The sequence below is a fragment of the Stigmatopora argus genome, chromosome 7 (assembly GCF_051989625.1).
Source record: "Stigmatopora argus isolate UIUO_Sarg chromosome 7, RoL_Sarg_1.0, whole genome shotgun sequence".
Classification (NCBI taxonomy): domain Eukaryota; kingdom Metazoa; phylum Chordata; class Actinopteri; order Syngnathiformes; family Syngnathidae; genus Stigmatopora; species Stigmatopora argus.
Window position 1 is genome coordinate 10000926 of NC_135393.1, and position 14176 is coordinate 10015101.

The 14176-nt window shown below is 40.4% G+C and overlaps 1 protein-coding gene across 5 annotated transcripts in view; it reads left to right on the forward strand.

Annotated features, from left to right (window-relative positions):
- Positions 1 to 14176, forward strand: part of rbfox2 (RNA binding fox-1 homolog 2) — a 32302-nt gene that overhangs the window by 2628 nt on the left and 15498 nt on the right. For 4 of the 5 annotated variants that reach the window (XR_013300968.1, XM_077604875.1, XM_077604874.1 and 1 more), the window contains exon 2: positions 3080 to 3130. Coding sequence is in view for 4 of the 5 variants with exons in the window: in XM_077604875.1 (XP_077461001.1) it covers positions 3080 to 3130 (51 nt within the window). In the remaining variant the exon portion in view is untranslated. Of the gene's footprint in view, positions 1 to 3079; positions 3131 to 7230; positions 7610 to 14176 lie in introns of those variants that run through there. The other variant, XM_077604876.1, reaches the window with a different exon arrangement.

The following is a 14176-nucleotide window of genomic DNA, read 5'->3' on the forward strand; positions in this document are numbered from 1 at the left end:
TGCTTTAAAAAAAGCACCATTCATGTTCTAACTCATCCTCATGGAAGGAAAGTACACATGCAAAAATATGTATAAATATATATTTATATATCCACCACCTTTATTTCCACCCATGCGCATGAGTAGTTGTTGACAATAATAATCAAATCTGGTGGCAACAAATGTAATAATCTTTTTTTAATCAATTTGTTGTTGCAGTTTCCTCTAAAGAATTCATCAATTCTCAAAATAGTAGTAATAGTCATTCCAATATTTTATCATTTATTAGCTGTTTCATTAATTGATTAATTTTGACCAACCTATTTGTTTCCCACTATTACAACAGGGAATTCCGTCATTTACATCTCCTAATGTATTCATAACATCACCACCCTCCTGAGTCCGCTACTGGCCAATGTTGAGATGAGCTTGTCATTTCCAATAACTATCTGCAATGAAGCTGAATGTCCCACGTTGGTTGTCACTCTCCAAAGGAATTGGGCCGTTTGCTCTCTCTCTCTCCCTCTCTCTCTCTGTCCTTTTCTCTAACCTAATAAGGTCTTGCCGGGTTGACAGCTCTGAGCACAAATAACTTGACAGGGGCAGTGTACACAGGTTACCTCTTCTGTATTCTCATCTCCACCGCCTCAGCAAAAAAAATTAATAGCCTTGCTATGAATTGAGGCTGCATTTTTTGGGGGGCAAATCTGGCTTTTAATAAGCTAATATGAAAGTTAACTAACACCATAATTTGTTGTCCTAAGTTAATTGTGCTAAATCTCAAGTATTCACATTAAGTACAGTAACATCAGTTGATTACTGTTTCAAGAATTGTATTTGTTTATTCTAAATAGTACTCTTCCTGCAGCAGCTGAAATCGCCATCAGTTTCTTCAAGTGCTCTTCACAAAATGACTAAGAATTTCTTTATAAGTCAAATGCATGTGTTGTAGACTAAAGAAAAATAAACTGGAGGTTTGCAGTTTGTTGGCTGAGCAGCTAAGTGCTCTTCGGATAAAACACTCTCTCGCGATGATTCTCTTACTCGTGGCTGTCTATGGGGTGAGTGTGTGTGTATGTGTGTGTGTGTGTATTGGGGTGGGTATGGGTGTGGTTGTGTGGCATGATAGAGAATGTCTTGTACGATTCAAATAAAGTTCTTTGAAGAGAAGCATTCCCAAAACTTGATAGGAATAGGTATTTACAACCAAATTATTTTCTTCACTGACATATTTGCACAGCAACTATTAAAACTTTACCATTTGTAATCTGTAACAGTGCCCAAATCTTTAAAAAAAATGGCACTGTGCCACCTTTAGTGATAGTGATGGTTATATTTCTGCCATTAAATTCATTTTTTCTCTCTAAATATCATTGGCAGTCTATATCAATAGTTGAAATCTCACTTGTGCTGGTGAATTGTCAGATGCTGTTTTGTGTTCATTACCCTGACACCTCAATTTTTTAAGTCAGAGAAAAATTGAATAATCTTCATATTGCTTGACATTTCACAGAATGTAGATAATCTTACTGCAATTGAAACTGACACTATTACACCCTCCGTATACCCCCTCCCCTTTTCCTGCTGGAAATCAACCACATGACTCCACTCATGTATGAGTCATTGTCTTTTTTGCTCCGTTTCCTCATGTATTTCCAGTCTTGGATATCTCATTGCAATTCCAAATGTTAAGCATTCGGAGTAAGCATACTAACTCACATTAGTCCTTTCATTACGTGTAATTTATAGTCTTATTTTGATGCCAAAATACAGTACGGTTATGCTTTATTCATGTTACTGAAGTCTCTAAAAAGGAATTCATTATTTAGAGCTTCTCAAAGCCAGTTCACTAAGTGCGTTTTTGGCTCTAAGATTGTCTCACAGTTTTTTTTTTAGTGGCAAACCACTTCCTGTTCCACCAGCTAAAGCCCCTGCATTAGGAAAGTTACAGTATGCTCAGTTTTAGTGGAATGGCCCCCCTGCGGGTTCAGTGTGAGATGGCTACAGTACTAATCAGTGCAACTCAAGCTGTGATGTTCACAGAGCAAAGTGTTTCCCCTGGAGCATAGCAGGCAAAGGGACATTAGCGCCTGGAAAGAAAGATGACAGCGGAAGGATGAAGGCAAGAGCAGCGTTATCTTTTAACCCAGAAAGATGAGGAAAATTAGTTATTACCTCCAATACATTGTTATAATGCTTTTCTAATGTTTTCCATTAGTATTAAAGCCCGAATGTAAAGAAGGCTGAAAAAATCCTACTGTTTGGGGAATCGAGACAAATGCTGCTCAGGGTAAAAATCCAAACACACTTTTAGTATGTCAGTATAATTACAAATGAAAATTTGAATGTTATGAGCAATCCAAATCTTTCCTCCTAGATACCCAATCTCTTATATCTTCTTGCCATCCCCTATCAAGTCAAATTTCATGATGAATCCACATTAATTTACAGTGACCAATAACAGCTCACCATCAAGATCAGCAGAAAATTGATCTGAAATCAATACGTAAACAAAGAATCTGACCAATCTTATCGGCAGAGTCCATAATTGTTGTGGTGCAAAGTCAGCTCAATGCGTTTTTCTACCTATAAATGTAAATCTAGAGCAGAAAGCACTGGATCATGGTTCACTATACCAAATCACACCAATAGAATTCCTGACCTACTTTTGATTAAATAGATGCTTTTGAATCTGCCCATCATTCCTGTATTGTGCACTTCGTCTTGCTTTTTCGGCAGACAAAAGATTTTGCTGTTTGGAAAGATAGATGCCAGTGAATGAAAGTACCATTATGCTAAGCACAACAATGAGCTGAAAATGTGTAACGCTGTTGAGTGTCTTTTGGACCCTGAACATAAAAACAGCTAACTTATTTCCTATCGTATGTTTTACAACCCAATAAATCGTCCAAAGCTTATTGGCAACTGTTGTTGTGAGGCTGAGTAATTTAGTCTTTTATTTTGCGATCTACGTAAAAAAACAATGCATGTTGTTTTGGTATGATGGAAAAAAAATCCACGAGAAATGCAATTTAATTTGATTTAGAATTTTTTTGCGCTACAACTATATTTTTCAAATGTCTGATTTTGTTTCTTTCAGAGTAATGATCCACGGACCCTTGGTTACCATGGCTACTCATCTCATAGTCAGGTAAGGAAATGTATACATCAAATAGGCCTAAAACAAAGGTTTGAATCAAAATCATTATTAAATATTTGTACAATTTGAAAAAATTCCATGATACAAGTGACTGTAATATTTGATGAAGGTAAATATATTTTACTCAGAACACAAATACAATCTCCGCTGCTGCAATTATACGTAACTTTTAGTCTTTACATTTCCGTAAATACAGTATTTAATGCATTTCTTCTCATTTTATTTTTTACAAATATTTTGTGACAGAGAAAAGAACTATATATCTACGTTTTTGGAAGAATTCTGCCTTTATTTATGCTTGCAAAGCAGCAATCTGTGTTTGGTGTGCATATTAGCCTGCTGAGTGCGTTATTAGACTGCTCAGTTGATATGGTTAATCCTTCGATCATCCGCTGATGCTCTAGCCGTAATCCCCTCCTCCCTCCCTCCCTCTCCTATCCTCACCAACCTCTGGCTGCACTTCATCGTCATCTTAAGCCTTTGCTCGAAACCTTGTTTGTTTGATTTTTCTGTGGGGCAGCTGAGATTTTTCAGATGGAAGGCACCCAATTAGACACTTTTCATTTTTGCTGCATAGTGATGAGATGATACTGCTTTGAACATTTTTCCCCGCTAATGATGATGTTCGAATGAGAATAATCATGAAGCTGAAAGAGATGCCTGCTACATAGGTACGTGTGATAAATTATGGAAAAATCATGAATAATTAATTGAGGAAACTGAAGCACAGCACATAGCACAAAATAACAACTTGATGTACTTTAACTTACTGGTAAAAACACCACCGGGATGGATAATAAAAATCCAAATGATCCTACTACATACAGGACACAGATTTAAACTGGAAATGGTTGAGGTTTAGAAAGTTTGGAGGACATGTATGTTAAGTCTCCCATATGGACCTAAGCAAGTATGTCATAATCAATATAGCAAATGTAAACCACAGCACTACTGTTGAAACACGAGACAATTTCACTGTTGGGTATACATTGTCCACTGTGTGCGGTCGATTGGTCGCCGTCTTTTGGTCGCCGGTCTTTTGGTCGCCCCGACGCGACAACGGGCGACCAAAAGACCGGCGACAAAACAAGATAAAACAACACGGTCTACGCATCAATAAAAGCCAACAATGGCCATGAGCAGTTTCACTGAGCCGACGTGTGAGTGTATAAGAGTTTGCATGTACATGCGTTGTCCCTTTAAGAAGCTACGTCAGTCAGGGTCTTAACAAGTTCTCCAACAAAAAACAATAAAAGTCCGGGAAATTTGGAGCTTTTCTTTAGCCTAATAATTACTAGGGCATTAAGTATGACTAAATAGTAATTTGCAGTTTGTATTTAGGGAATTTGAGCAACGATTTAAATGGTAATTATCACTTACCTTCCGGGCGACCAAAAGACCGGTGACCAAAAGATCGGCGACCAAAAGACCGGTGACCAATCGACCGTGTACCATTGTCCACCACAACCCAAGAAAACACAAGTTGCACACTCTAGTATTTCGTTGGACTGCCTATAGCTTTTATTTCAGCACACATTCACTGGGGCATTGTTGTCATATGCTTGTGAAATGTCACAAGATTTATTTCCATCCAGTGTTGCATTACTTTTCCACCAAGATATCTTGCATGGATGAGTTGGACCGCTGCTCAGAGCCTCCTTCAGTACATAGGTCTTTACTCAGGTGGTCAGTCCATATGTGAAAATGATGTCTCATCCTCTGAACCAATGATTGCTAAAAGTGTGCAATCATTTAAAGTAGATTTTTTGACCAAGGTGTGTTTTTTGTGTTAAGGAGAAATCTAATACTTAGCTTGTTGCATTTTCTTTGTTTTCATTGTAAAGAAAGAAAGCAGAAAATTGCTAAACATGCTTTTGGGTAATTTCTTGCAAGTTCGCCCTTTTACTTGTGTGCAGAGATAAAATGTTTGCCCACATAAAGCAAAGCGATGTTGACTACACGTAAACAAAGACAAAGCAAAGGAATTAACTTAACACTTTTACTATAGTGCAAAATAGAAAGTCTTGAGCTTTCCTTTACTTTGCTGCAGCTAAGCAGTCCAATTACTTTAGGGACACAAGTGTCAACTAACTGTTCGGGGTGCAAAAGGCTATGAGAAGGAGATGGATGAGAAGCATGCAGAATTTGCTCCCATATTGCAGAGGTGCTAACCTGTCAACGGGAGCATGAAGGTGATGTGATCAAAGGCTATTGAGAAAATAGCCCTGAGAAGCAGCAGAAGCTCGACTTGTGAAGAAAGACATAATCTGGCAGGCTGGCTGTATGGTGAAACGAACTGTGCTTTTAACTCATTCTTTACTTCTTTGAGCGGTTAAGGGCTTTATTTAAGCCATATTTAAAGTGATTTGTTATTCACATTCGCTGGCCTCCCATTCGTTAGAAGGAAGCGTCGTCTCCATGATGCCGGAATCAAGGTTACCGTGCTGTAGACACAATATTGCCAGCACGGCCCCTTGTGGATTAGCGGCCACTGGGTCCGACAGGGGATCACGATGCCAGCCCGACCCAAAAACGACAGGCAGACATCATAGCCGGCCCGAAATGGCGTAGCGGCCACTGACGGAGCATGAGCGTGACCATATGTCCAAAAGCCGTCTTTGTGGGTACTTTTTCATATTTTTCCGGGAGCATGGCTGATCAGATCAGGCTGGTGGCGAGTCATGGAGCTCTTTCTTGAGTTTTACTGAGTGGGTGTAACCTAATTTTAAGTTGTTGTGTGTTTACGTGCGTGTGTACGTATATTTACTCTGCTGCCACTCGCAATTCCCTTAATCATTTTTAAAAATCTTCATTTCTCTCTTTTGCATACATACCTACATACATTTGTATACATATTTCATACAAATTGGTATACTTTTATCAATTTAAGGAGAAGTATTTAAAATCTCAAGTTACAAAGCACCTCTGGAACCAATTTCATAAGTAGCGGAAGCACTGTACATGTATACACAAATAATAAAAATCATGTATCCAGTATATGTGCTAGTGACAAATAAAATAGAAAAAAACCTCAGACCACAGATTTCACAACATTTATTCAAATTTATAAAGATAATGAAACAGCAGCATCTGCTTTACTCAGACAAATACTGACCTGATTGAGGTAAGATCATAGCCTAGTTCAGGGTTGGGCAAACTTTTCGGCCCGGGGGCCACATTGACTTTAAAAATTTGACAGGCGGGCCGGGTCAGCACAAGATACGATACATATAAAAACTGCATCCGTTAACAGTACATATGAAACATAAACAGAAAAAAAGGACTAAAGGAAATGACACAAGCTGTCAATTTTTCCAAAATCACAAAACTGACGGCAGAATTGCTCATGCAGGTCATCCAATGATTTCCTGTATTTTCACCGCAAAAAAAAAGAAAAGAAAAATTGAACGTCGGCGGGCCGGATTAAAAGGCCTAACGGGCCGTATATGGCCCGCGGGCCGTAGTTTGCCCATGTCTGGCCTAGTTGGTGTGCTCTTGAGTAATAGTAAAAATATCTCTCTGTGACCTTTGCTGGAAACAAATTACAAAACGTTTCTTCAAATAAAAATGTTGTATTAGTTGAATTTCTAATCACCAACCAAAGTGTAATCAAGAAACAGGGGATGTTTTGTATTTGGTGAGAGACACACAAAACAGCCTTAAACCTTTATTTTAGTGGGTTAGAGGTCCTCCGCCCAGGATTTTGTCCATTGAAACTGCAGTTATCCATAAAACCGTCTCAGGTCAGGGAGAAAAAACTGCCCCGTAGCCAAACATAGTTTACCGATCCCTGCTGTACAATAAAGACGATTATACTTGAACCAAAAGAGGCTGTTTTTTCCAGGTTTGTTTCTGTATGGTTTGTGGAGAGAGGGAAAAATGTGAACTATTTTCCAATGGTGCCATCAGACCCAGTTAGCTCGCCTACAGGGAGAAGGAGAATGATGGTACAGCAAGTAAAAGAGAGTGGTTGTAATGAGTAGCAGCGGGGAGGGGCATGTTTGCAGGTGTTACTGAGTCAGGGGGGTGGGGTTGTTTGAGGGGTGGGAATGTTTTCTCGAGGTGAGCGAGCGAGCGGCGACCGAAAAGATGAGCAGGCAAGGGCACAGCAGCAAAAACAGAAGTCTCCGTGTAGAAGGAAAAGAGGGCGCGAGCGAGAGAGGGGGAGTGAAGAGAGGGAGCTAGAGAAAGTGACAGGGACAGAAGCTGTAGGAAGAGGCAGTGAAGGGGGAGGAGGAGGAAAGCTGTCAGCGCAGACCCAGCAAGCGGGGGCAGAGAGAGGGAGATTTTGAATCTCTGAGACAGACAAGAAGAGACTGAGGTGGTGAGGTGACACGAGCTCGGTGGAGGGAGAGCGAGAAAGCAAGGCAGCGTGACAAGACGAAAGGAGTGAGAGAGGTGGAGGAGAGACGACAGTGTGGTGTTGTTCACAATACGATGATGGGACTCTACTACCCTTCCGTGTTGTCGGTGAGTTCCTATCCTACTTGCTGTCCATGCCTGTACACGGATGCTTGATGACTCTTTTTGCAGCCGCTCCGCTTGTGAATACACCACAGTCTGCAGGACTGTCATCAAGCATAAAGTGCTGATTAATGACTAACCGACGAGGACTCCACTTGACCCTTTTGCTCCGATGCTCCTCTCTCAATTTATTCCCCATGCCAAAAATATAGAAAGTTGCCATTTTAAATGTTTGCGATGGTGAAATTCGGCTCAAGTGGCTAACGTTGATGGTAACGCTGTTGTTGTGGCATCTGTTCCTCTGCCCAGAGCTAGAATCGCACGCAATGTGAACATCAGAGCAGCCCCTGCAAGAAATTATTCCGCCATGTATTATGTATGCTTTGAGGAATCTATGCGATCGGTACAGTGCTGTTGGCTGGATGCTGCGGATGTCGTCGCCGATAAACTCGGCACATGGCTGCTGGGCTCTGAAAGCAATAAGGGGGAGAGCCAAAGTGGTCTTTATTGCCCCTGCAGCTGTCTGTGTATATCACCCGTGCCTAGGAGCAAAAGGGACAGGTGTCCACAGAACAGTTGCTCTCCCTCCCTTCTTTCTTCCACTATTGCTCACATCACCACTTGAATAACGTGTGTCGCATGCACTTTTCACCCCAAAAAGTTGGTAGCGTTCCTATTATTTAATTTGCTGAGTTAGAGCTGTGCATGTGTTTCCTAATTCAGTTTCTCATCGCGTGTGTTCTCCTTTTTCAGCTCTACCTTGCTCTCTTTACTGTTTGACCTCTTTTCTCCCTCCTGCTCTCCCTGGGGCCCTGGCAGCTGTTATCTCAATGTTTTCCTTTAAGAGCCCCTGGAAGAGCGGGGGATGGGGTGCACAGAGGGGGGATATAAAGAGAGAGAGAGGATGGAAATTGATTATTTTGGAAAAGGTGACGGGCCACCCCTGGCAAGGGAAGACTGCTGGATGATGAGGCAAACATTATGCAGGGATGACTTGCTGAGGATACAGTTGGCCAAAAGCAACTTTGCTCCTTTTTGAGTTTTTAGTGTAATGCTGACTTCGTAGTTTTGTTTGTACTTCAGTGGCACAAAATGTAATGTTGTCTTTTTGTGCCTGACAAAGTTTAAGTAGGTGACGGGCTGCACTGCTGAAATATTTTTCTCAAGCCCCACCTATGCCCTAAAGCAAGGGAGAGACGCCTACCTGCTGCAAACACAAGGCCACGCGTACATCGACACATGCATGCACGCTTCCTCTATATCTTCTTATTGATTCTTTGCAGGGTTAACAATAATGGTCTCTAAATGATCCCTATGAGCTGTGTTGCCTAGGCAACTGGGATGAGTCATTCATTTTGCACAGATTGTTAGATGGTTCGAGGCGTGAGGGAGACCGTCGATCTCACCGCTATGTTATATAAACACCTTTGCTCTTTGCCTCATTCTTTTTTTTAAAGCAGCAAAAATTGGCTGCGGTTGCCACGGCGCAGCATAGATGTTTAGAACTCCTTTGCAGCAATTTGCTCTCTAACTGCTCCAAAAAGCGCACACAGTGAGGCATCTGCGCAGCTTTGAAATGAATCGGGGTTCCCTTAGCCGACTTCTCGCATGATGCCACTGAGAACACTGCTCTTTCCTCGTTTGTGTTCATTTTTAGGAAGAAAAAAACCCCGCAAAGCAGCCTGCTGCCATTATTATCATTTAAAATAGTTATGTATTAAAAGAAGCAAAGGTAGTGGATTTTGTTTGTTCACCTGCATGTTTGTTTTCACTAGACAGCAATTAATAAGTAAGGCAAACAAATATTATACCTTGCTTTTTTTGTTGATTTTTCATTCATACTTTGCTGCAGTGGAGTCTAGCAGACCATTAATAGAGAGGGCGGCGGGGGCAGCTGATGGGGTGTGTACAGACCTGCACGCATTTACAGTACAGTATGTGGAAGAAGGAGAGGGGGGTGACTCTAGAGATAAACCTACCTTTATAAGGAAAAGGAATGCTAGTTGTAAAAGGAAGGGTTAATTTGACAAGCAGACATGTTACCCTATAAGGAGTCGGAGAAGTCTGTCGGAAGGGGGGCCAGGACGTCGCTAAAATACTGTTGCTATGAAGCAAACGAGCTTGATGGACTCCAATGGGGGTGGCACGTATGCGAGGGTCCCGTCTGGATTTTATGAAGCGTAAAGAAGCAAATCGGCGCGTGGGAGGAAAGGGAAAACAGTGGCATGAAGGGTGGGGTGGAGATTGGGGGTAGATTAAGAGTGGTGTAGGATAGAATAATTAAATAAGAGGTTGTCTCCTGGCTCATCTGTATGCTGTAGACACCTAGCGAACGGATTTCCAGCTGTTTCCAGCCTTGCTAGTAATGCTGTAAAGCCTTGGGGCAAAACAGGGCATTCACGTGTTGTAGGGCCCTGCATTCAAATACATCTTGATTTTAAGATGATTGCTAGAGTGTAGTCAGAGCTAAGAATATTAATCTGTTTCTTTGTAAATATTTTATCTTTATTTGAGGTGGGAAATCTTGGGGTCATATTTTCCCATGCTTTAACTAAGAAATACACTTTTTCTGGGTGTCCAGATTCCCACATCAACTTAGTCTTAGTCTATCATTTGCAACCTACTCTGTGGTGTAAAACCATGAGATCTGGGCGTTCCCTATCAAGTTTGGTCTAGTGCACATTATGCAGAATGCTTAAACGCCTTTTGAGTTGGTAGCACACTCACCAAAGTTAAACCATCGCACCACAATGCCTTACTCACCCTTCGCTAAAAGCAGTTTTGTGTTCATACAGACTTTTGGTTGCCAAAAGTTGAGGATTTTAATCTTATAATATCACAACTTTTATGCAAAATACAAGATAATTCTGTTACATTTTATAACATTACAGATTTTTTTCGTACTATTAGCTATACTATAACTTTAATCTTGTAATATTACAATATACGACTGTGTTTTCGTAATTTTACGTCTTTTTTCAAAATATTGTACCTTTCTTCTCAGAGTCCTTTTTTTTAATATCGTTGATTAAGCTTTTCTTCACCTGATATCGAGACAGGTTTCTGGCTCCTGCAGCTAGTTACATGGCAGTTGAAAATCTTTTTAATTGGCTGCTTCCTTACTGTCCCTGAAATCGGAAGATAAACCCTAACCATTTTCTTGCTGCGTGAACATTCATCACGTGACATGGCAGGACCTATTTGGTAAAACCTGCAACGACGCGCATCGCTGGTCGCCAGGGCCCCTGTCGTCCTTCAATGCACGATTACATTAACTTTGTATGGGAATGCATCACGGAATGAGAATAAAACTTGAGTGATGTGAATGCAGCAGAAAGGCTGTTTTAAGTCAAGCACCTCATCTAGGGGAAACATCATACTGCACTTTTTGTTACATTAGTGTGACTCTGGCGACCGTTGAAATTCTGGCAGCTGACAGTAACGGGATTACCTGCACACATCAGCCATCCAACACCGCCAAAATTTGTCCCCACAACATTACATTAACGGCTGAAAACTTGCATATTCTACTGTATTTATCTGACTGATTTAGCACAAGTATTATTTTTCACTTTTTAGGATTATTTCTGCTAGTGCAGGTGTGAGCAAACTGTTCCACAGAGGGCAGTGGGCACGTGTTTTCATTCCACATTGCTGCTTGATGGAATAAAAGCTGAATGTTTTTTAAATGTTGTTTAAATTGACTTCGAAACACAATTTTTCTACAAGTTGTTCAGACAGCGATCGTTTCCTTTTCTTTATTTGATCGCCAGCATACAGGTTGGTTTGTACTTTCGGCTTACAGCACATGTCAAAGTGGCGGCCCGGGGAACAAATCTGGCCCGCCGCATCATTTTGTGTGGCCCGGGAAAGTAAATCATGAGTGCCGACTTTCTGTTTTAGGATCAATTTAAATAGAAGAGTATAGATGTATATTAAATTTACTGATTTTCCCCCTTTTTAAATCGATAATTGTAATTTTTTAATCCATTTTTTCTGTGTTTTTAGTTCAAAAATAATTTTGTAAAATCTAAAAATATATTAATAAAAAGCTAAAATAAACATTGTTTTAGATCTATAAAAACGGAATATTCAGGGCTTTTAATCCAGTTATTTTAATCCATTTATATATTTAAAAAATCTAAATATATCTAAAATGGTCCGGCCCACGTGAAATCAAGTTGACGTTAAAGCGGCCCCCGAACCCGAGTCTGACACCCCTGGCTTACAGAATGAGAAAGCCATTGCTTTGAAGACTGTCCCTACTGTCTAAATATAATCCAGAAAGCTCAATTAAATCTTCCATCTTGTTGAATTAGCGTGTCTATTAATGTCCCAGCCAAGTAAAATGATCAAATGACATTCTTCATATGAAATAACCCGGTGCTGCCCTATCTTTGCCGTGTCATCATCTCCGCCTTGCTCGCCCTTTTGTAGTGCAGCGGTGACTCTTGTGCACGAGCGTATTTTATAACATGGCCTCCTCAGACACACTTTCTGCTGCCAACTGACCCGAAAGTAAGCCAGCTTCAGCTACCGCTCAGAGTTGCTTGCTTTCCCTGATCAGGGCATACACTTACACATCCCTTGATGCACTAATGCTAGGGGGATGTGTATGCACATGGCACTATACACTGATGATGGACACAGACATTGCGTCCACAAATCTGAGTACTGACACAGATGCCCTCTTTAAAATTTGCCTCAACAGGAATGCGTTTTCTGTCTTTTGTGTTACTGTCTTTAGGATGACTTTTTTTCAGGTGATGTGAATCACACTGGCCATTTATAGCTGGAAAAAGAACCGTGACTTGATGGGTCCAGAGCGTTTTTGTAACCCACATTGCCTGGCACAAACTATTTTTATAGAGGGTGGATTGGTTGTTGACTTTGTGCTTCAGGTAGCAGAAGAAGATGCTGATACAGAGAAAAGATACAGAGAAAAAGCTTGTTACTGAAAAGGCTTATTGCCTAACAAAAAACAAGGCTTTTTTGGCTTGTTTTCCCAGTTCTATTTTGGTTCTGCAAAAACAAACACACAAAAACATCCATACCTTAATCTGTCCATTCTACTCCTCCCAGCTAATACTGTTAATCTGTATGCAAGATCTTTCCAAAGGCCCTTGTCATGTCACATAATAGATTCCATAGTGATGTGGCCAAATTTCTGCATCACAGGTTGTTCAAGCTTGAGTCATTGTTAGTCAAATGAGTTGTGAGTCACCAGCACAGTCTCTCAGAGAGTGGTTTTACCAACAAATTAAACAGTGTCTCGGGGTGTTTTGTAAAAACTTTCACTTAGCCAGTAGGTGTGAAAATGAATTGGCTCTGTCCAATTGTTACCAAGATCTTACTCCCCATTGTTGTTTCTTTACATTTATGTGTAACATGATCTATATCGGCGGAGTGATGGGCAAGTGGCTCGTGCGTCGTGTGTTCCAACCTTCTTGTGTGTAGTTTGCATGTTGCTTGGGTTTTCTCTGGGTACTCCGGTTTACTCCTACATCCAAAAAAACATGCATGGTAGCAATATAAATTGCCCCTAAATTTGTGTGCAAGTGACATCCCCATTCTCTGGCAAACATAACTTTGGCTGTTTAACCCACATAAAGTGGACTGACTGGCACAACCCCTTCGTGAAATCAACAGATAAACTGTACAAGGAAGGATAAAATTATATATACATATTTCGGAAGTAGAGTACATTGTATATGTAGTTAGATTAAAATTGAAATATTGGAACAATAGAAAAAAAATGAAGTAAAAATAGAGAACATCTTTGTTTAGTAAAACAAGAACAACACACAAAATTGTCCTTCTCTGATGTCATAAACATTTTTCATCATATGAGCCAAACCTCGTCATCAACTTTCCCTTTAACGCTTCACCGTTCTCGTTTATATCTCTATCACCTAGTCCTCATCGGGTGACCCACATGACGTGTCCTTCCCGCTCTCATTTTCATGACTTGAATTCTTGCAAAAAATTCAATTTCTGAAGGTCAACACATCAGCATTTCTTGTTTTGTTTGTGGTCTATGGCCAAAAGCTGTAATTATTAAGAAAGCACAACTATAGCTAATGTTATGTTATTACTGTAACAATGCACGTTGGCTTTATTTGTTGTTCGAATTTCATTAAAATGCAAAACCGGATAAGACATGATTGCACGGTGTCCATTAAGCAGCAGGAGTTAAATTAGTACACACAGCTGCTCTCTGAGCATGTGGATCATTTCGAATATACGCTAATCCGTAATCTGGTGCCTGTAGTTATATGGTGCCGAGATCCGGTATCATTTCTGGGATATCTAGGAAGTCACATGTGCAGCAGAGTTTGTGACCTGCTACAGTATACATGACATACACGTATCTACTTGAATTATTATAATCAATCACTCTTCTAGTTCTATAGACTCATATAGAATACACCTAAACAGGTAAATGATCTTTGCCAACATTTTTTTTTTACATTTTGTGCTCATGTAGTGACTTTTTGCTGTTGTGTGTTTAGTGTGAAAAAGGCTCATGTTTCACATTGTAAATGATGCCGCAGTGGTTTCTAGCAGCGTCGC